This window comes from Ranitomeya imitator, chromosome 3, assembly GCF_032444005.1.
Source record: "Ranitomeya imitator isolate aRanImi1 chromosome 3, aRanImi1.pri, whole genome shotgun sequence".
Lineage (NCBI taxonomy): Eukaryota > Metazoa > Chordata > Amphibia > Anura > Dendrobatidae > Ranitomeya > Ranitomeya imitator.
The window spans coordinates 426,838,361-426,860,853 of record NC_091284.1 but is presented as its reverse complement, the minus strand read 5'-3'; the positions used below and the strand labels follow the sequence as shown (position 1 = coordinate 426,860,853).

General features: G+C 44.2%; 1 protein-coding gene across 1 annotated transcript in view; it reads right to left on the bottom strand.

Moving 5' to 3' along the window:
- LOC138670155 (adenosine receptor A2b-like) overlaps window positions 1–17,905 on the bottom strand; it is a 96,814-nt gene extending 78,909 nt beyond the window's left edge. Inside the window, exon 1 of the mRNA XM_069757231.1 lies at window positions 17,063–17,905. Coding sequence (XP_069613332.1) covers window positions 17,063–17,412 — 350 coding nt within the window. The 5' untranslated portion in view covers window positions 17,413–17,905. The remainder of the gene's footprint in view (window positions 1–17,062) is intronic.
- Window positions 17,906–22,493: the final 4,588 nt, after the last annotated feature.

Below are 22,493 nucleotides of genomic sequence, written 5' to 3'. Positions count from 1 at the left end.
GGGCCCTGCTCGCAAGCTTACAAACTATGAGGAAAAGGGAGACACGAGAGGTGGATGGTAACAATTGCTTTAGTTATTCGGACCGGCCATAGTGTAAGGCTCGGGTGTTCATGTAAAGCTGCATGAACCAGTTAACTGCCTAAGTATGTAGCAGTACAGACACATAGGGCTATTAACTGCATAAAGTGAATGAGAACATAATGCGAGGAACCTGATTTTTTTTTTTTTAAATAGGCTACACAGGGATCGTTAGGTTAATGCATTGAGGCGGTAGGCCAGTCTGAACAAATGAGTTTTTAGGGTACGCTTAAAACTGTGGGGATTGGGGATTAATCGTATTAACCTAGGTAGTGCATTCCAAAGAATCGGCGCAGCACGTGTAAAGTCTTGGAGACGGGAGTGGGAGGTTCTGATTATTGAGGATGCTAACCTCAGGTCATTAGCGGAGCGGAGGGCACGGGTAGGGTGGTAGACTGAGACCAGAGAGGAGATGTAGGGTGGTGCAGAGCCATGGAGTGCTTTGTGGATGAGGATAGTAGTTTTGTACTGGATTCTGGAGTGGATGGGTAGCCAGTGTAATGACTGGCACAAGGTAGAGGCATCGGTGTAACGGTTGGTGAGGAATATGATCCTGGCAGCAGCATTCAAGACAGATTGGAGCGGGGAAAGTTTGGTAAGAGGGAGGCCGATTAGTAGAGAGTTACAATAGTCCAGACGAGAATGAATAAGTGAAACAGTAAGAGTTTTTGCAGAGTCGAAAGTAAGAAAAGGGCGAATTCTAGAAATGTTTTTGAGATGCAGGTAAGAAGAGCGAGCCAGTGATCGGATGTGGGGGGGGGGTGAATGAAAGGTCAGAATCAAGAATGACCCCAAGGCAGCGGGCATGTTGCTTTGGAGTAATGGTGGAACCGCACACGGAGATGGCAATGTCAGGCAAAGGTAGGTTAGTAGAGGGAGAGAACACAAGGAGTTCAGTTTTTGACAGGTTTAGTTTCAGATAGAGGGAGGACATGATGTTAGAGACAGCGGTAAGACAATCACTGGTGTTTTCTAATAAGGCAGGCGTGAGATCAGGAGAAGAAGTGTATAATTGGGTGTCGTCAGCATAGAGATGGTACTGGAAACCAAATCTACTGATTGTTTGTCCAATAGGGGCAGTATACAACGAGAAGAGGAGGGGGCCTAGGACTGATCCTTGAGGAACCCCAACAGTAAGGGAAAGGTGAGAGGAGGAGGAACCAGAAAAACATACAGTGAAGGATCGGTCAGAGAGATAGGAGGAGTACCAGGAGAGAACGGTGTCCTTGAGGCCGATGGAGCGGAGCATAGTGAGGAGGAGCTGATGATCCACAGTATCGAATGCTGCAGAGAGATCCAAGAGAATTAGCATGGAGTAGTGACCATTAGATTTAGCTGTTAGTAGGTCATTAGAGACTTTAGTGAGGGCAGTTTCAGTAGAGTGTAAAGAGCGGAAGCCAGATTGATGAGGGTCGAGAAGAGAGTTATCTGAGAGATAGCGGGTAAGACGGGAGTGGACCAGGCGTTCGAGGAGTTTAGAGATGAAGGGAAGATTAGAGACAGGTCTATAATTAGCGGCACAGTTTTGGTTGAGGGATGGTTTTTTAAGTAATGGATGTATGATGGCATGCTTAAATGAGGATGGAAAAATACCGGAAGTGAGGGAAAGGTTGAATATTTTTGTTAGGTGAGAGGTGACAGCCGGGGAAAGGGACTGGAGGAGATGTGACGGAATGGGGTCACTGGTGCAAGTGGTCGGGCGAGAAGATGCAAGGAGCCTGCTTACTTCTTCTTCTGTAACTGCTTCAAAGTCAGAGAGTGAACTAGATGCAGTGGGGGAGGGAGGACAGTGCATGGTATGAAGAGATTGAAAGATGATTTCCTGTCGAATGTGGTCAATTTTTTCTTTGAAGTAATTGGCCAGATCGTCAGCACGGAGATCCGTGGTTGGGGCCTGCTCTCTTGGGTTGAGTAGGGACTGGAACGTGTCAAAGAGACGTTTAGGGTTATTGGACAGGGAGGTGATGAGGGTGTTGAAGTAGGTTTGTTTGGAGAGGTGAAGGGCAGAATTGTATGTCTTTAGCATGAACTTATAATGGATGAAATCTTCGGGTAAATTAGATTTTCTCCACAGACGTTCTGCGCACCTGGAGCACCGCTGCAGGAAACGTGTTTGCAGCGTGTGCCACGGTTGTTGCCATCTGTGCTGAGTTGTTTTATGTATAGGAGGAGCAGCTTCATCCAGAGCACTTTGCAGGGTTTCATTGTAATGCTTCAGAGCAGAATCAGGACATGAGATGGAGAAGATTGGGGCCAATGAGGACTGCAAGTTCTTCATAAGTTTCTGGGTGTTAATGGCCTGTATGTTTCTATAAGTGTGGAAAGTGGGGGTGACCTGAGCGGGATGGCAGTTCTTGATAGAGAATGAAAGAAGGTTGTGGTCAGAGAGTGGGAGAGGGGAGTTTGTGAAATCATCCACTGAGCAAAGCCGGGAGAAGACCAAGTCAAGGGATTTTCCATCTTTATGTGTTGGAGAGTTAGTATGCTGCGAGAGGCCGAAAGAGGAGGATAGAGATAAAAGGTGAGAAGCAGATGGGGAGACGGGAGAGGCAATGGGGATGTTGAAATCACCCATGATAAGGGTGGGGGTGTCACAGGAGAGAAAGTGTGGAAGCCAGGTGGCAAAGTGATCCAGGAACTGATAAGAGGGGCCGGGAGGACGATACACCACCGCCACTCGCATGGAGACATAGAGTCTGACCACATGGACCTAAAAGGAAGGGAAGACAAGTGAGGGTACTTGGGGGATAACTTGGAAAGTACATTTGGGTGAAAGGAGCAGGCCAACGCCTCCACCTGCTCTGTTGTCCGATCTTGGGGTATGAGAAAAATGTTGTCCACCATATGTAAGAGCAGCAGCAGCGGTGGTGTCTGACTGCTGGATCCAGGTTTCAGTAAGAGCCAGGAGATTAAGAGAATTAGAAAGGAAGAAGTCATGAATGAAGGAGAGTTTATTACACACAGAGCGAGAATTGAAATCATTACACCCCATTAAGGGAGTGACATGACTGTGCGGCTGGTAAGCCTCTGTATCCGGGAATACAACTGTGTGGTTGGTCTTCAAAAGTAGGGTGACCCAAACGCCGGGTTGTCAAATGTTGCAAAGAAAATCATCATATTCTTAATTACACCTTTAAATATTTAAGTCTATATGTATCTGTCTACTAAATTATAAATAATTGCTCCAATTACTGAGGTTTAACTAATTTTATGCTAAAATAACATACGGTATCTTCTCAGTCTTTTAAACAAGTATTTACATCTGCCAAGTAAACGACCACCAATAAGTCATGAGTAAGACTGCCTAGTGCAGTCGAAACACATCGACTGTGTCATGTCGACCATGTAAATTTTTCTTTCGAATGCACTATATTTTCTTTTGAAAAAGAAAAAGAAAAGGAAAATCCAGTCCTGTTGAGCCAGATTCCAATTTTTTTTATTCACCAATAAGCTGCATGCAACCGATCAGAGGTCATGAGATAGCTTGTTTAGACAAGCCAACCCAAATTCTAGGTACGTAGAAAATCATTGATGTCGACAGCACATCCCTTGTTTACCCAGGACGATCTGTTACCGATAACAATGATTTTACTGGTGAAATGAACAATCTAATCACTCAATGATCATCGGGTGATTGCCGGCATTTATACCCAAGCTAATAATCGGCAAACAAGTGTTCCAATGAAGGCTCATTCTCGATTATCAGCTCAACTAAATTGGACTTTAATCAGCACAGTTTCTTAAATTTTTCAACCATTGACAGCCATTTTGAAAGTACAGAGCTGGGATTTCTGGTCACCTTGTCACCCAACCTGTATACAAACACTAAGCTATAAATCAAAATAATGAGTGATGATGTAATAAATTATGCCTTGCAAGAACAAAATGTCTCTGGTTGGCGTGTAGTGAATAGCACAATGCAAAGAACACCTGCTATGGTTTAACTTGTGTAACTAAAAGATAACTTTGGTAACCACAATAAATACACACAGCAAATATGAGTGTAATAATAGACACAATGGGCAGACTATGATTGGCATCAGCCAACATGAAGATGCATTATTAAACAATCACACCTCACCAATTGGAATTTTTAGGTATTATTTGGGTCCACAGCCAAATATCATCTAGTGTGCTATGATTGACAAACCATAAGAGCCTTCCTTTGGTAAAACAAATTAAAACACAAGTGACATTGGTAGCCTAGCTACAGAGCAGAGGACATATAGGTATATCTGACAGGTAGCGAGGCAAGTAAGCAACTGAACAAAGAGTGAGATAGATAGAAAAAAAGCAAAAGTGTATATCTATATATACAGTACAGACCAAAAGTTTGGACACACCTTCTCATTTAAATATTTTTCTGTATTTTCATGACTATGAAAATTGTACATTCACACTGAAGGCATCAAAACTAGGAATTAACACATGTGGAATTATATACTTAACAAAAAAGTGTGAAGCAACTGAAATTATGTCTTATATTCTAGGTTCTTCAAAGTAGCCACCTTTTGCTTTGATGACTGCTTTGCACATTCTTGGCATCCTCTTGATGAGCTTCAAGAAGTAGTTACCGGGAATGGTCTTCCAACAATCTTGGAGTTCCCAGAGATGCTTAGCACTTGTTGGCCCTTTTGCCTTCACTCTGTGGTCCAGCTCACCCCAAACCATCTCGATTGGGTTCAGGTCTGGTGACTGTGGATGCCAGGTCATCTGGCGTAGCACCCCATCACTCTCCTTCTTGGTCAAATAGCCCTTACACAGCCTGGAGGAGTGTTTGGGGTCATTGTCCTGTTGAAAAATAAATGATGGTCCAACTAAACGCAAACCGGATGGAATAGCATGCCGCTGCAAGATGCTGTGGAAGCCATGCTGGTTCAGTATGCCTTCAATTTTGAATAAATCCCCAACAGTGTCACCAGCAAAGCACCCCCAAACCATCACACCTCCTCCTCCATGCTTCACGGTGGGAACCAGGCATGTAGAGTCCATCTGTTCACCTTTTCTGCGTCACACAAATACACGGTGGTTGGAACCAAAGATCTCAAATTTGGACTCACCAGACCAAAGCTCAGATTTCCACTGGTCTAATGTCCATTCCTTGTGTTCTTTAGCCCAAACAAGTCTCTTCTACTTGTTGCCTGTCCTTAGCAGTGGTTTCCTAGCAGCTATTTTACCATGAAGGCCTGCTGCACAAAGTCTCCTCTTAACAGTTGTTGTAGAGATGTGTCGGCTACTAGAACTCTGTGTGGCATTGACCTGGTCTCTAATCTGAGCTGCTGTTAACCTGCAATTTCTGAGGCTGGTGACTCGGATAAACTTATCCTCAGAAGCAGAAGTGACTCTTGGTCTTCCTTTCCTGGGGCGGTCCTCACGTGAGCCAATTTCTTTCTAGCGCTTAATGGGTTTTGCCACTGCACTTGCGGACACTTTGAAAGTTTGCCCAATTTTTCAGACTGACTGACCTTCATTTCTTAAAGTAATGATGGCCACGCGTTTTTCTTTACTTAGCTGCTATTTTCTTGCCATAATACAAATTCTAACAGTCTATTCAGTAGGACTATCAGCTGTGTATCCACCAGACTTCTGCACAACAACTGATGGTCCCAACCCCATTTATAAGGCAAGAAATCCCAATTATTAAACCTGACAGGGCACATCTGTGAAGTGAAAACCATTCCCAGTGACTACCTCTTGAAAATCATCAAGAGAATGCCAAGAGTGTGCAAAGCAGTCATCTGTTGTGAATTCTGTGGTCGAGCTCCCTCCTGTGGTCATGAGTGGTACTTCGGCTGGTTCTGTCTATGAGCTTCCTCTGGTGGATGTGAGTGGGGCTGCGGCTTCTGAGTTTCCTTCCTCAGGTGACGAGGTTAGGTCGTTAGGTGCTGTTCTATTTAACTCCACCTAGTTCTTTGTTCCTTGCCTCCAGTCAATGTTCCAGTATTGGTCTTGCTCTCTCCTGGATCGTCTTGTGGCCTGTCTGCCCTGCATAAGCTAAGTTCTGCTTGTGTTACTTTTGTTTGCTATTTTTTCTGTCCAGCTTGCTTTATTGGTTTATCTTGCTTGCTGGAAGCTCTGGGACGCAGAGGGAGCACCTCCGTACCGTTAGTCGGTGCGGAGGGTCTTTTTGCGCCCTCTGCGTGGTTGTTTGTAGGTTTTTGTGCTGACAGCAAAGTTATCTTTCCTATCCTCGGTCTATTCAGTAAGTCGGGCCTCACTTTGCTAAAATCTATTTCATCTCTGTGTTTGTATTTTCATCTTTACTCACAGTCATTATATGTGGGGGGCTGCCTTTTCCTTTGGGGAATTTCTCTGAGGCAAGGTAGGCTTATTTTTCTATCTTCAGGGCTAGATAGTTTCTCAGGCTGTGCCCGAGGCGCCTAGGTCTGGTCAGGAGCGCTCCACGGCTACCTCTAGTGTGGTGTGATAGGATTAGGGATTGCGGTCAGCAGAGTTCCCACGTCTCAGAGCTTGTCCTATGTTATTAGTAACTATCAGGTCACTTTGTGTGCTCTTAACCACCAGGTCCATTGTGTTTCTGAACCACCAGTCCATAACAGTCATCAAAGCAAAAGGTGGCTACTTTGAAGAACCTAGAATAAAAGACACATTTTCAGTTGCTTCACACTTTTTGGTTAAGTATATAATTCCACATGTGTTAATTCATAGTTTTGATGCCTTCAGTGTGAATGTACAATTTTCATAGTCATGAAAATACAGAAAAATCTTTAAATGAGGTGTGTCCAAGCTTTTGGTCTGTACTGTATTATATATATATATATATATATATATATATATATATATATATACACATATATATAGTGGAAAAAATGTAAAGGGGTTGTCCAGGACATAGATATTGTTTGCCTATCCATTGGGTATCAGATCATATGGGTCCGACACTGAACATCTCCGCCATCGGTCGTGTGCAGAATTTGTGGCCAGGACATCTCGTCTCTTTACACTCTTCATTTACTTCAATGGGAGCTGAGCTGCAGTTCCTGAGAATGAACACTACTTGGTGTATGGAGCTGTGTTGTTAATGCCCAGTTGCTGATGGACCTGTAAACAGCAGATCAATGAGCAGCTCCCAGGAAAAGTTGATTTATAGATGTGACCTTTATTCTGAGAGTAGCATACATGGTTTTGACAGTGAGGACAGTTGTGGCCTTACTAGTAGGAAACATTTAAAGGGATTTTTTTTTAATATGGGTCTAAAAACTAATAGGCATGTAGTTGCTAACAGAGGAAACTACCTACCTGTTCTACAAGGTGCTGACTCATAAACGACCGATCCCGCTGATGATTCATCTGATCTACGTCGACAGATTAGCTCTTTTTCTTCTGGGCTGTTCTATCAATGGGACATGACTGCCGACCTCAAGCTCATTAACAGTTGGCTCCCCACAGATAGGCAGTGGGGAGCCAGCTGTAAATCAGCATGATGACAGCAGTCACGCCCCATCAACGGAGCAGAGCAGAAGAGAAGCAGATGCTCTGTTGATGCGATGTCAGTGGAAGCCACAGGATCATGAGCAGGAGCAGGAGCAGTCTGTGGCCGCTCTGTGTCGGCAGAGATCGGAGCCAGGCACAACAGGCAAGTAGTTAGCAATTACCTGTCTGTTAGTTCTTAGGCAAGTAGTAAAAAAAAATTAATTGTCCTGGATAACCCCTTTAACACTTCTGTACATTTTAACGGGCCATGATTGGGTGTGATAATTTAGTAGGTAGGATGGGTGATTACAGATTTGGATCGTGGCTCCTAAATCTCTAGATTTTTGCCTTTACTTCACAGATAAACCAATTGGAGTTTTCCAGGGAATTGGATGCACCCACCAACCTACAACATATGATTCATAGACAAATAATGTTTGCAGATGACTTACTGGATGTGCAGCAATGGGAGCGTCTACAACCCTGTGCACATTAGTGTCTGTAGCCTTTGATATTTGACTTGCATTAGGTATAAAAATCAGATGAAAATGAGAGGGGACGCCAGTGGCCTATGCTACATGAAAGAACAATGACAGTATTATGGAAATAAGCTATCGAAATTACGGTATGTAACCAGTGGCGTAGGAAGGGCGGTGCGGGGGGGGCGGTCCGCCCCGGGCGGCACAATGCGGGGGGCGGCCGGCGCTGCAGGAGAAGAAGAAAAAAAAATAAAAAGACACCCCTTTAAATCTTCGGGCGGCGCCGTCCGCCGCCACGACCAGGGCCAGCTCCCCCCACCCCCGGACCCCACCCCCCGCTCTAATACTCACCTCTCCTGGTTCCTGCGGCTTCAGCGTCCTCTGACTCTGCGACGTCTCAGAGCAGAGGGAGCGATGACGTCACTACTGTGCGCGCCGCTCTGCCTCTCTGTCCTGAGCGTCGCAGAGCCGGAGAGACGCTGACTGGCTGCACCGGACCTGCGCTAGGAACGGGAGAGGTGAGGATTTTACTTTTTTTTTTTTCTTTATGTCTGACTGTCTGGGGGCAATGCTGGACACACTGGGGCAATACTGGAGACCATGGGGCAGATTGCTGGACACATTGAGGCAATGCTGGAGACCCTGGGGCAGACTTCTGGACATACTGGGGCAATACTGGAGACCATGGGGCAGATTGCTGGACACACCGGGGCAATACTGGAGACCATGGGGCAGATTGGTGGACACACCGGGGCAATACTGGAGACCATGGGGCAGAATGCTGGACACACTGGGGCAATACAGGATACCATGGGGCAGATTGCTGGACACACCGGGGCAATACTGGAGACCATGGGGCAGAATGCTGGACACACTGGGGCAATACAGGAGACCATGGGGCAGATTGCTGGACACACTGGGGCAATGCTGGAGACCCTGGGGCAGATTTCTGGACACATTGAGGCAATGCTGGAGACCTTGGGGCAGACTTCTGGACACACTGGGCAATGCTGGACACTGGGGCAGATTGCTGGACACACTGGGGGTAATATGCTGGACACACTGGGGCAATGCTGGACACTGGGGGTAATATGCTGGACACACTGGGGCAGACTGCTGGACACACTGGGGAAAGGCTGGACTCTGGGGCAGATTGCTGGACACACTGTGGGCAGTGCTGGACATACTGGGGCAGATTGCTGGACACACTGGGGGTAATATGCTGGACACATTGGGGCAGATTGCTGGACAACATGGGGGTAATATGCTGGACACACTGGGGCAGATTGCTGGACAACATGGGGGTAATATGCTGGACACACTGGGGGCAGGACTTGAGGCATGGGCAGAATGTAGATACGGGGCATGATTGGAGACACGGGGCAGGATTGGATCATGGGGCAAGATTGGATCATGGGGCAGGATGGATACGATGGAGACATATGGGGCAGGATGTGGAGATCATATGGGGTAGAATGGATACTCATGAGGGCAGGATGCGAGAACATATGGCTGGAGCCAGGAATGAGATAAACGGGGCCAGGGTGGGGAATAGTGTTACCATAGGGGATAATTAAGGGGTATTATTACTGCAGTGATGTATTTATTTTATTTTTTTGAGTATACTGTTTTAAATGGGGGGGGGGGGGGGCGGTCCTGTTACTGTGCAGAGTGACACTATATCACCTTTTTTTCTTCATGTGATGTAATGTAGAAGTTGTGAAAAATTAAGTAATGTGTTCTGCAAGTGGAGCTCGAGATAACTGTGTTATTTCCTGCAGAAACGAGTCCTGGCTGGAAGGAATGATGGCGGTCTGTGCTGGATGAAAGATGAAGGACTTCACCTAGAGACGTCACTGGTGAGTCAGTGTTACCTATACACTGACACTATACACTGTATACTATATAGAGGTCCTGTGTATAATGTCACCAGTGATCTCTGTATTACCTCTACACAGACACTGCATACTAAGTACAGATCTCCTGTGAATACTGGCACTTATGGTGATAGTATTGTGTTTTGTTTTTTTATTACTGATCAGTATTGTAGTATTCAGTCACTATGCGGTGGTAATATGTGGTCTGGAAATGGTGTTGTGGTATTTGTCCCTTGTATGTAGTATTATTCGGTCACTATGTGGCCTGGTCATGGTGTGGTGGTATTAAGTCACAGGTGTGGCATGTGGGGGTGACACCATTAGGCCCAGTTTAAGTTCTACAAAACAGGAAAACCATTTTTGGTAACCTTTGTGTGTATTGAGCCGGGGGGGCTTTGTGTGTATTGAGCCGGCGTTCTGCTTCCCTGCACTGACTGAGCGCCGGCTGGCCGTAAAGCACAGCGGTGACGTCACCGCTCTGCTTTACGGCTGGCGCTTAAACAGTGCCGGGAAGCAGAACGCCGGGGGATGCGACAGACACCGGAATGTAAGTATGTAGTGTTTGGTTTTTTTACATTTACACTGGTAACCAGGGTAAACATCGGGTTACTAAGCGTGGCCCTGCGCTTAGTAACCCAATGTTTACCCTGGTTACCCGGGGACTTCGGCATCGTTGGACGCTGGAGAGCTGTCTGTGTGACAGCTCTCTAGCGACCACACAGCGACGCTGCAGCGATCGGCATCGTTGTCTAGATCGCTGCAGCGTTGCTAAATGTGACGGTACCTTAAGTCTAATGATCACTTTATTACATTTACCACTGTTTGTTCCATTACACTGAATCTGGCAACACATTTTAGATTTATATTAACCAAATCCGCTGATTTTGGCAGGACTGGACAACTCTCTAATGTGCATTTGGGCCCCCTGTGTTTCCTCAATGGTCGAGGGAAATAAGGAGCAAGTATTTAGATTTTAACTTCTTGTTTTCTTTTTTGGGGCGATAAGAACCTGAGGGTTAATCTGCAGATAAATAATGTTCCAATGTTGTTTGGCCAGAGTACTGAGAGGTGTTAGCTTTCAGTCATAGAGACGTGTCCAGAGTGGCTACAGTCACTGATCACAGCATTGTGATTGTCAGCTTTAGGCCACGTTCACACATTCAGTATTTGGTCAGTATTTTACCTCAGTATTTGTAAGCCAAAACCAGGAGTGGGTGATAAATACAGAAGTGGTGACGTGTTTCTATTATACTTTTTCAGTGTTAGTGCCATTCATGATTTTGTCTTACAAATGTATAATACATTTTTGTCTTACAAATAATCATGTATAATACTGACCAAATACTGAACGTGTGACCGCAGCCTAACAGTGTAAAGAAAAGTAAAAAAAAAAAACAACAACAACAACAACAAAAAAAAAAAAACACACACCAGATCTTTTTTTCTGGGAAAACTGTATGGAAATCAATCAAGCTGCCATTTAAGCTCTTAGACATCTAAGCACACAGAATGTTTTATAGTTCTATATGTCAAATCGAAGCTTATTTACTCTTCAGAATACGTTATCAAAAGAGTGTATCCCTCATATTCAGGAATACCAGTGTAAAACCTTATACATTTCTACAACATAACTATTCAGTTTACAGTACTCAGTAGGGGATGTCGTATAAAACTGGAATTGAAGTTTCCATCGTTCTATTCATCATCGCACAAACCCAATGTTACATGTTACAATCTTTTTGGAAAATGATTACTGGAAATAAGCAGAAAAAAAATTAGATGAAAGCAGATTTCATTGCAAGACAATCCAGGAGACTGGAGAACTGTTCGATATCAGGCACTGGTGACATAATGTCAGGCCTTAAAGGGGAACCTGTCATTAGAGATGGGTGAACCTGAACAGTAAAGTTCGGCATCCATACAGAACACCTACTGTTTGGACACAGACACCAAACACCGACTTCACCAGGATGTCCGTGTTACTGTTCGGGTTCGGCTGTCTGTACACCGGGTTTTTGATGCGCTGTCATGTTCATGGCAGCGCAGCAAACACCGCTTCTGATCGGCGGTGAAATCATCAGAGACCCACGGTTCCCACGCTGGCAGAAGACAGCGCGAGCGCTCAGCTGTGATCGGAGGTATAAAGTTGACATCTGGTCACTGGTGTCAGCTGATGGGACTACTCCTCATTTGAACAATTTAAAGCTATTAATATGGGCATGCAGGTTGTAGACAGCTGAAACTAGTCCTACCTATATGACCTCTGGATGATTCCTTGTTCAGTAAACTCAGGACAGGCAGCTCTCACAATTAAGGGATCTGCCTAGCATGACTTTATTGTATGGGGGAATAAAAAATTACATGCGCACTATGCAAGGCGGGAGGAAGAAAGTCGGTTGTGCTCAGTTTCAGAGCCCTTTGAACACTGGGACCGGAAGTTGCAGTGACTCTCCAGCGCCTGCGCACAACAAAATTGAAGTCAGTGCCCAGATAAGGGCAGAACGGCGCTGAGGAACGACAGCAGGCAGAAGGTGCAGGCGCGGGGTTTCTGGACATCAGAGCCACACTGCGAAGAGAATGGAGGAGAAATCTGGTATAATGAAGAGAGAAAGCAGTCTTATCTTCCGGGCAGCATACGCCCCGTAGCCTGGAAGATCTAATTAACATAAAGAGATAAAATTATTTTTACTGAACAAGGCATCATCCAGGAGGCATACAGGTATGACGAGTTTCAGCTGTCTGCAACCTGTATGCCCATATTAATAAATGAAAATACTCAAATGGGCGACACATTCCCTTTAATCTAGAGTAGATAGTGACCTATTAGAATAAAGGGCCGTCTCTGTTTATAAAAGCAAATCTCGGAGCAACATATTATATAAATATCAGGACAAACGTGTAACAACAGCGATTAATGCCTACAGAGGCAGACTGGCAATGTTACTACATCACTAATTATCACATCAGTATAAGGGCAGTGCCCAGTATGTATTCATGACTAGTAATTATTACTTGTGTATGTTTACACTCGGTGTGTCTCTAGATTGTTAGCGATCAGTGTTTAATGGTGTTGTCAGTGCAATCACTGCCCCATACAGCTTGGATTAATGATCCCGGGCACAAGGCTGGAGAACACATGTCACAGGATAGGAACGGATGTGGGTGTGTGCCCTTATTAAATACACAGCTTCACACCTCCGGGTTAGGATGCCACGACGCGCTGACATTCATGTTCACAAACCTGTCTATTCAGAGCTGGTAGGTGTGACATGTTATATATATATATATATATATATATATATATATATATATATAAAACATATATACACGATTATATATACACACATATATGTGTGAGTATATATCTTGAGAGAGTAGGGTATATATATATATACAGTGGGGCAAAAAAGTATTTAGTCAGTCAGCAATAGTGCAAGTTCCACCACTTAAAAAGATGAGAGGCGTCTGTAATTTACATCATAGGTAGACCTCAACTATGGGAGACAAACTGAGAAAAAAAAATCCAGAAAATCACATTCTGTTTTTTTTTTAACAATTTATTTGCATATTATGGTGGAAAATAAGTATTTGGTCAGAAACAAACAATCAAGATTTCTGGCTCTCACAGACCTGTAACTTCTTCTTTAAGAGTCTCCTCTTTCCTCCACTCATTACCTGTAGTAATGGCACCTGTTTAAACTTGTTATCAGTATAAAAAGACACCTGTGCACACCCTCAAACAGTCTGACTCCAAACTCCACTATGGTGAAGACCAAAGAGCTGTCAAAGGACACCAGAAACAAAATTGTAGCCCTGCACCAGGCTGGGAAGACTGAATCTGCAATAGCCAACCAGCTTGGAGTGAAGAAATCAACAGTGGGAGCAATAATTAGAAAATGGAAGACATACAAGACCACTTATAATCTCCCTCGATCTGGGGCTCCACGCAAAATCCCACCCCGTGGGGTCAGAATGATCACAAGAACGGTGAGCAAAAATCCCAGAACCACGCGGGGGGACCTAGTGAATGAACTGCAGAGAGCTGGGACCAATGTAACAAGGCCTACCATAAGTAACACACTACGCCACCATGGACTCAGATCCTGCAGTGCCAGACGTGTCCCACTGCTTAAGCCAGTACATGTCCGGGCCTGTCTGAAGTTTGCTAGAGAGCATTTGGATGATCCAGAGGAGTTTTGGGAGAATGTCCTATGGTCTGATGAAACCAAACTGGAACTGTTTGGTAGAAACACAACTTGTCGTGTTTGGAGGAAAAAGAATACTGAGTTGCATCCATCAAACACCATACCTACTGTAAAGTATGGTGGTGGAAACATCATGCTTTGGGGTTGTTTCTCTGCAAAGGGGCCAGGACGACTGATCCTGGTACATGAAAGAATGAATGGGGCCATGTATCGTGAGATTTTGAGTGCAAACCTCCTTCCATCAGCAAGGGCATTGAAGATGAAACGTGGCTGGGTCTTTCAACATGACAATGATCCAAAGCACACCGCCAGGGCAACGAAGGAGTGGCTTCGTAAGAAGCATTTCAAGGTCCTGGAGTGGCCTAGCCAGTCTCCAGATCTTAACCCTATAGAAAACCGTTGGAGGGAGTTGAAAGTCCGTGTTGCCAAGCGAAAAGCCAAAAACATCACTGCTCTAGAGGAGATCTGCATGGAGGAATGGGTCAACATACCAACAACAGTGTGTGGCAACCTTGTGAAGACTTACAGAAAACGTTTGACCTCTGTCATTGCCAACAAAGGATATATTACAAAGTATTGAGATGAAATTTTGTTTCTGACCAAATACTTATTTTCCACCATAATATGCAAATAAATTGTTAAAAAAAACAGACAATATGATTTTCTGGATTTTTTTTTTTCAGTTTGTCTCCCATAGTTGAGGTCTACCTATGATGTAAATTACAGACACCTCTCATCTTTTTAAGTGGTGGAACTTGCACTATTGCTGACTGACTAAATACTTTTTCGCCCCACTGTATATATATATATATATATATATATATATATATATATATATATATATATATATATATATATATATGTATATATATATATATATATATATATGTATATATATATATATATATATATATATATATATATACGCATATGACCTACTCTCCCAACTCAGGTACCCTGTGCTAGATATTCCATTCCACCATACATTGTATATACTGGAGACCTTCTTTGAGAAGACCACTTTTCACTGCAATTTTGGGCACACGTTTCCAAGAGACATCATTTTATACATATAGAACCAGGCAATAAGCGATAGCCCATAGACCTTATTTTTGGAATACGTGATGTATCCAAGTACCTATGTTGCTATATTATTGACTTTTTTATCAGTTGAGTCTTTTAGTTAGAAACAATAACTCGTTATTATTTTCATAATATTAGTGACATCTATAGTGATCTTGTGCCCGATTCATTAATACTAATGTTCTCTACGCCATTCTTCATAAAGGCAGCACTATTACGAGGCGTGGACGGTACTGCGAATGGCTCATTAAATCAGTCAGAAATGTTCTTCCACTTCCAGCCAGGGGCTGGCGTACAATTTTGGTGTGATTTATGCCTCTTTAGTAGTATAAATTATGATAAATTCTGTTCCACCCACTTTGGCAAAACAAAAATCCCAAAAGTCACAACATTTTTATGCAACATTGAGATGAGATAATATTTTACAGCATTTCAAGACGTTTCTGGCAAACCTTGATAAGTCAGGCTCTTCAGCTGTAAAAGTTGATTTCATTCAATTTAATCTTTAAAATAAACGACAATGCAATTTACGGGACTCCTCTCAGCGATAATAGAAACAAAGCTGAAATGTGCTCTGTAATTCATCCGAATTGGCCGTGGGTCAGGAATATGATGTGAGTCTACTAACAGGTAAATGCTGCACATGTTCTTTTCTCAGGGACTAAAGTAACTTAGTGCAGGTCTGAGAAATCTTCGCAGCCCGTTAAGAATAGCCATTGATGTAACTAGTAAGAAAAGTTTGTCCAGCAGAGGTTTCCCATGTTAGATATTCCTGCACAGCAACAGAATATGTAATAAATGATTGATCGGTAGGATCCCACCGGGATAATTGACGTTTGGTGGCAATGGGAGAATGAATGGAGAAATGGACAAATATGTTCATGGCTTTCCCTGTTCAAGTCTTTGCGACTTACAGAAACCACCAAGTAATGACCCCCAACTATCAGACGTCACCAAACCAATAGAATGGGTCTTAAATGTATAAATAGCGTGCTGGGACCCTGACTGTGCACATGTTCAGGATTTTTCGCTTTTTTTTGCATTTCTTCAGCCGTTTTTTGCAAGAAACAACGCTAAAAAACCGCAAACATAAGCATCCCATCATTTTTAATGCATTCCGCAATTTTTGCGCACATGCTGCATTTTTTTCCGAGAAAAGAACGCATCATGGCAAAAAACGCAGCATGTTCATTAATTTTGCAGATTTTTTGTGTTTTTGACGCTATATTATTGCATTGGGAAACTCCGGAAAAAAACGCGAAAAATCCGCAAAAAAAAACAAAACGGATTTCCTGCAGAAAGAGTCTGGGTTTTTTTTACGGGAAAATTCTGCAGAGATTCCTGAACGTGTGCACATAGCCGGCCTGCTTTTTGCTTCAGAGTACTGTGCCCCCAATGTCTTTAATTTGCCATGCTCCCAGACACCAGATTCAGCCTTTATAGCTTACATGCCACCATAATTCGAGGTAGCCCAGTTGACTACTGAATAAATTCATCCCTGGCGCTTCTATTTACCCACTAATAGCAACAACGGTAAGAACTAATATTTTACTAAACCATATTTATATGAAATTTTCTATTAAATATGCACAGCCATTACTTCAATAAATTCTGATATATGATGGAGGATGAATGAGAATCTTGTTATGTTTATTATTTTATGATGGGAACTTTTAGATTTTTTTTTTATCTGATTGCTCCTACGCCACAGACACAAGGATTGTAGCTACAGGCAGGTATAATGGACGTAGGTGTTTCAGCAACAAGTGTATGATGTGATTTGTCTCCTGTCCATAATTATTTTACTTTTCCAACTTTAATTATGCAAACATAGCAAAACATTAAAAAAATAAAAAACAAAATGTAATTTAGTCTTTATCCCCCCACCATCACAAGTGTGTCTTACCTGAGAGGGATCTTGATGGCCAGGTACCTGTCTATAGCTACAGCCAGCAGACTGAAAATGGAACTTTGGGTTAGCACTAGCACAAAGCAGGCAAGGAACAAGCAACTGTGGAAATCAGTCTGTAAGCCTATGCTGATGGTGATGGCAAAGGGGATGGCAAGCAGACCCACTGCTATATCAGCCACTGCCAGGGACACCAGGAAATAGTTGGTGGCATTTTTCAGAGTGCTGTTAATGGCCACTGCCCAGCAGACCAGCACGTTCCCCACGATGGACAGCACAGCAATGATCACCTCCAGAGCTATGTAACCGTGATTAATGTTTATTTCCATCACTAGTTCATCACACATAAGGAGACAGGATCAGGCATCTGTGGCTGGGAGTGAACGAGTCAAAGACTCAACTTGGTAACTTCTTGGGAAAGGTCCAGTCAGCTGCAGACTGTGGCTTATATGCCCAGACAGTGGGTGCTGGCAGTGCCCACCTGTCACTTCTTGTCCCCAGTGCAATCCTTCATAATGTCTGTGAATCCTTCACATGGCCAAACTCATATGGGATCACCATGTTATATCGAGGGATCCGACCTTCTTCTCATGTCTCAGGGGTCCTCAGTCACTCCTAGCAGATGTGCCAGGATGCCCCCTTAGAGGTGCAGTGCTGCCCATACATCACAGCACCAGCTCTAGGAGGGGGGTGCAGACAGAGACCTCAGCTGGTGAAAAAGTATTCCAAGATAGCAGCAGTAATCCTTGCTCAGATGATGGGAATCTGTGCAGATGCTGTTAGTAGTAGTCCTCCTCCTCCTCCTCAGTGCTGTGTAGCTCGCAGCGCCTGCACTTATACACTATACAGACAGCAGAGTTTAGGAAGCCCTGAAGCTGCTGCCCTTCCCCTTGGACTATAGGACCCTCCTATAGGGTGTTGCTGGCCCAGCTGTTTGCATAGGAGCTGCCTTCCCTCCCACAAACTCGCACACATTTCTTCACTTGTTTTGTGTTTTCTCTCCAGCTGCAGCCTGTGGAACTACAACTTCCAGCATTTCTGCCATTTTCCTGTTTGCACAGCAGTTGTTGTGCCACAGGACAGGTTTGCAGTGGATGAAGTTGCTTTTGAATGCATCATATTCTTTTTTTTTTGCAAAATAAATAAATAAAAATAAATTTCAGTGAGATGTCCTGGGGTGAATGCTCTTGGAAGCAGCTAGGAAGCAATTGCTATAAAAATGGGTATCAAAGGAGGAGCGCAAGGGTCTTGTTTAAAGGGTTAATGACTTCCGGCTACTCATAGTAAACTGCAAGAACTGAAGATGGCAACAAAATGAGCAAATGCCCTATAATAAGTAAGTGAACAGTAATAGTACATGTAAATAGCATAGGGTATGTAGTTAATACTATTTTCATCAAAAAAGCATAAAAGCCATCCTACGGCGACAAGGTGTACCCCAGGCAGAGCAGTCCGCGACTCTTGTAGTGCACTCCACTATGTGTCAGCAGACGTCCAAATAGATAAGGGCAAAGCAGGACCTGGGTCCGAATTGTGCAGCCACCTGTCTGTGGAAAGCTATATATACAAAATGGACGACCCTAAAGGGGACCACGCCGCTGTTTGTACAAAGTCCAAAAAAACTGCACAAGACAAAAACAGTACACCCTCAGCACACAAAGAAAGATGGCTGGTATTGAATTGATTACAGGCTGGCTCAAATTAGGTCTGGGTATAAAAGCTGGCATTAAAGTGGTCAGGCAGCATCATTTCACTGATGTTAATAGCTGTGGTAATTTTAAAGGGTTAAGTGAGTTTTTGCCACAGATATCACACTGTACTTATACAGATAGGGATGTACTGAATAAGATTCAGCATTAGTTGGCTGACATATTTTCTGGGCATAAAAGCTGGCATGAAAGTAGGCAGAAAGCCATTGTAATCGATTTTAAAAAGTAAGTGGCGATATAAAGGGCTTAAATATCACTCTGCCATTGTAAGGGGGTTGCAGAATGCCTTTAATACATTCTGATTTGTCTGTATGTAATGTTATTTACCTAGGCTGTTATGTATATGTATATATATATATATATATATATATATATATATATATATATATATAGGTACAACTGTATTATGGGGTAAGTGCAGTATTAAAGTTAGCCCACTAGAGGGGGCATGATAGGACCATATAGTGATAGTATAGTAAATAGTTAATTTAGGAGGGGCCAGCTATGGGTAAGACAGGAGCATTTCCTGAATGTAGACAGTTGGGCCAGGGAGCCCAGACAGCTCAACAGGGCCTTAGAGCTTGAGCCATACAATGGGCCCCGTGAAGTTGAAAGCTAGAAGCCCATTCATCCAATGCCAGGGGGCCAGAAATTGCAGCAGCACAGGAACGCAGGCGGCATTATCATGTGACAGCTTACCGTAGCTTATCAGTCAACAGGGAGTAGCAAGCACACAAACACCTCCTCTCTGGTGGAGCTGGAATTCTAATGGCCTTATGCTAGCCCTGAATTCACCATACAAAACTCCTCACCGGAGGTGCCGGTATTCTAGTGGCTTATTTCAGCCGGACCCTGACAACAAGCCGACCATAACACTGAATAGCAAAAGCTCATGACATAAGCTGATCTTAGCACGTGTTATGATCTGGTGATTAAGGAGCGACATGCGTCTAGCTCTGAGCAGGTGGCAACTATACTGACCGCAGTCCCTAAGCTCAACACAACACTAGAAGTAGCCGTGGAATGCTCCTAACTCGGCCTAGGCATCTCGTCACAGCCTAAGAGCTAACTACCCCTAAAGATAGAAGCAGGAAAACTATCTTGCCTCAGAGAAAATCCCCAAAGGATAGATTAGCCCCCCACAAATAATGACTGTGAGAGGAGAAGGAAATGACACACGTAGTATGAAACAAGATTTAGCACAGGAGGCCACTACTAGCTAGATAGAAATAGTACAGGACAGAACGCTGTGCGGTCAGTAATAAAAACTAGAAAAAGTCCACCGCAGAGAAATGCAAAAATCTCCACACCTGACTGTCATGATCCCAATGGCAGGGGATCACTAAAGGACAAGCACAGATAACTGTCATGATTCCAATGGCAGGGGATCACTAAAGGACAAGCACAGATACAAACAAGCTCTAGGGCGATGGAACCTGAGCTGACCGCGACCCTGAACCTAACACACAAATAAAAGTAGCCGGGAAACGTGCCTACGATGATCCTAGACGTCTCGCTCCAGCCGAAGATCTAACTTCCCCTATTAGAAGAAACACAGACCTCTCTTGCCTCCAGAGAAATACCCCACAGAAATAGCAGCCCCCCACATATAATGACGGTGAAATGAGAGGAAAGCACATACGCAGTATGAAAACAGTTTCAGCAAAATGAGGCCCGCTAAAGCTAGATAGCAGAGGATACAAAAGTGAACTGCGCGGTCAGCGAAAAACCCTTCAAAAAACCATCCTGAAATTACTTGAACTCATGTGCCAACTCATGGTACATGAGGAGCAATTTCAGCCCACTAGAGCAACCAGCAGCAATAATCACATATCTGCAGGCTGGACAAAAAAACCAAATAAAGCAAAACACCAAAACAGGAAAATCCAAACTTAGCTTGACCAGAAGGTTCTAGGAGCAGGGAGCAGAGGTAACAAGACACACTGGATACATTGATAACCGGCGAGGAAATGCCAGCAAAGCCAGGTTAAATAGGAAACTCCCATATCCTGATGGAACAGGTGGAACCCAGAGACCCAGGAAAGACAAGTCACCCAGTACCATCAGTAACCACCAGAGGGAGCCCAAAAACAGAACTCACAACAGTACCCCCCCTTGAGGAGGGGTCACCGAACCCTCACGAGAACCACCAGGGCGACCAGGATGAGCCCTATGAAAAGCGCGAACCAAATCATCAGCATGAACATCCGAGGCAACCACCCAAGAATTATCCTCCTGACCATAACCCTTCCACTTGACCAAATACTGGAGTTTCCGTCTGGAAACACGAGAATCCAAGATCTTCTCCACAACATACTCCAATTCTCCCTCCACCAGCACTGGAGCAGGAGGCTCAAGCGAAGGAATAACAGGTACCTCATACTTCCGCAACAACGACCGATGGAACACATTATGAATAGCAAACGATGCCGGGAGATCCAAACGAAACGACACAGGGTTAAGAATTTCCAAGATCCTATAGGGACCGATGAACCGAGGCTTGAACTTAGGAGAAGAGACCTTCATAGGAACAAAACGAGAAGACAACCACACCAAGTCCCCAACAAGAAGTCGAGGACCCACGCGGCGACGGCGATTAGCAAACTGCTGAGCCTTCTCCTGGGACAACTTCAAATTGTCCACCACATGACTCCAAATCCGATGCAACCTATCCACCACCATGTCCACTCCAGGACAATCAGAAGGTTCCACCTGACCAGAGGAAAAACGAGGATGAAACCCCGAATTACAAAAGAAAGGAGAAACCAAGGTAGCAGAACTAGCCCGATTATTAAGGGCAAATTCGGCCAGCGGCAAAAAGGTAACCCAGTCATCCTGATCAGCAGAAACAAAACACCTTAAATAAGTTTCCAAGGTCTGATTAGTTCGTTCAGTCTGGCCATTCGTCTGAGGATGGAATGCAGACGAAAAGGACAAATCAATGCCCATCTTAGCACAGAACGTCCGCCAAAATCTAGACACAAACTGGGATCCCCTGTCAGAAACGATGTTCTCAGGAATCCCATGCAAACGAACCACATTCTGAAAAAACAGAGGGACCAACTCAGAGGAGGAAGGTAACTTAGGCAAGGGTACCAGATGAACCATTTTAGAAAAGCGATCACACACAACCCAGATGACGGACATTTTTTGAGAGACAGGGAGATCCGAAATAAAGTCCATGGAAATGTGCGTCCAAGGCCTCTTCGGGATAGGCAAAGGTGACAACAATCCACTGGCCCGAGAACAGCAAGGCTTAGCCCGAGCACAAACCTCACAAGACTGCACAAAAGAACGCACATCCCTCGACAAGGAAGGCCACCAAAAAGACCTAGCCACCAAGTCTCTAGTACCAAATATTCCAGGATGACCTGCCAACGCAGAAGAATGGACCTCGGAGATGACTCTACTGGTCCAATTATCCGGAACAAACAGTCTCTCAGGCGGACAACGATCAGGTTTACCCGCCTGAAACTCCTGCAAAGCACGTCGCAAGTCTGGGGAGACAGCAGACAAAATCACCCCATCCCTAAGGATACCAGAGGGCTCAGAATTTCCAAGGGAGTCAGGCACAAAACTCCTAGAAAGAGCATCCGCCTTCACATTCTTTGAACCTGGCAGGTATGAAACCACAAAATTGAAACGAGAGAAAAACAGTGACCAACGCGCCTGTCTAGGATTCAGACGCCTGGCAGACTCAAGGTAAATCAAATTTTTGT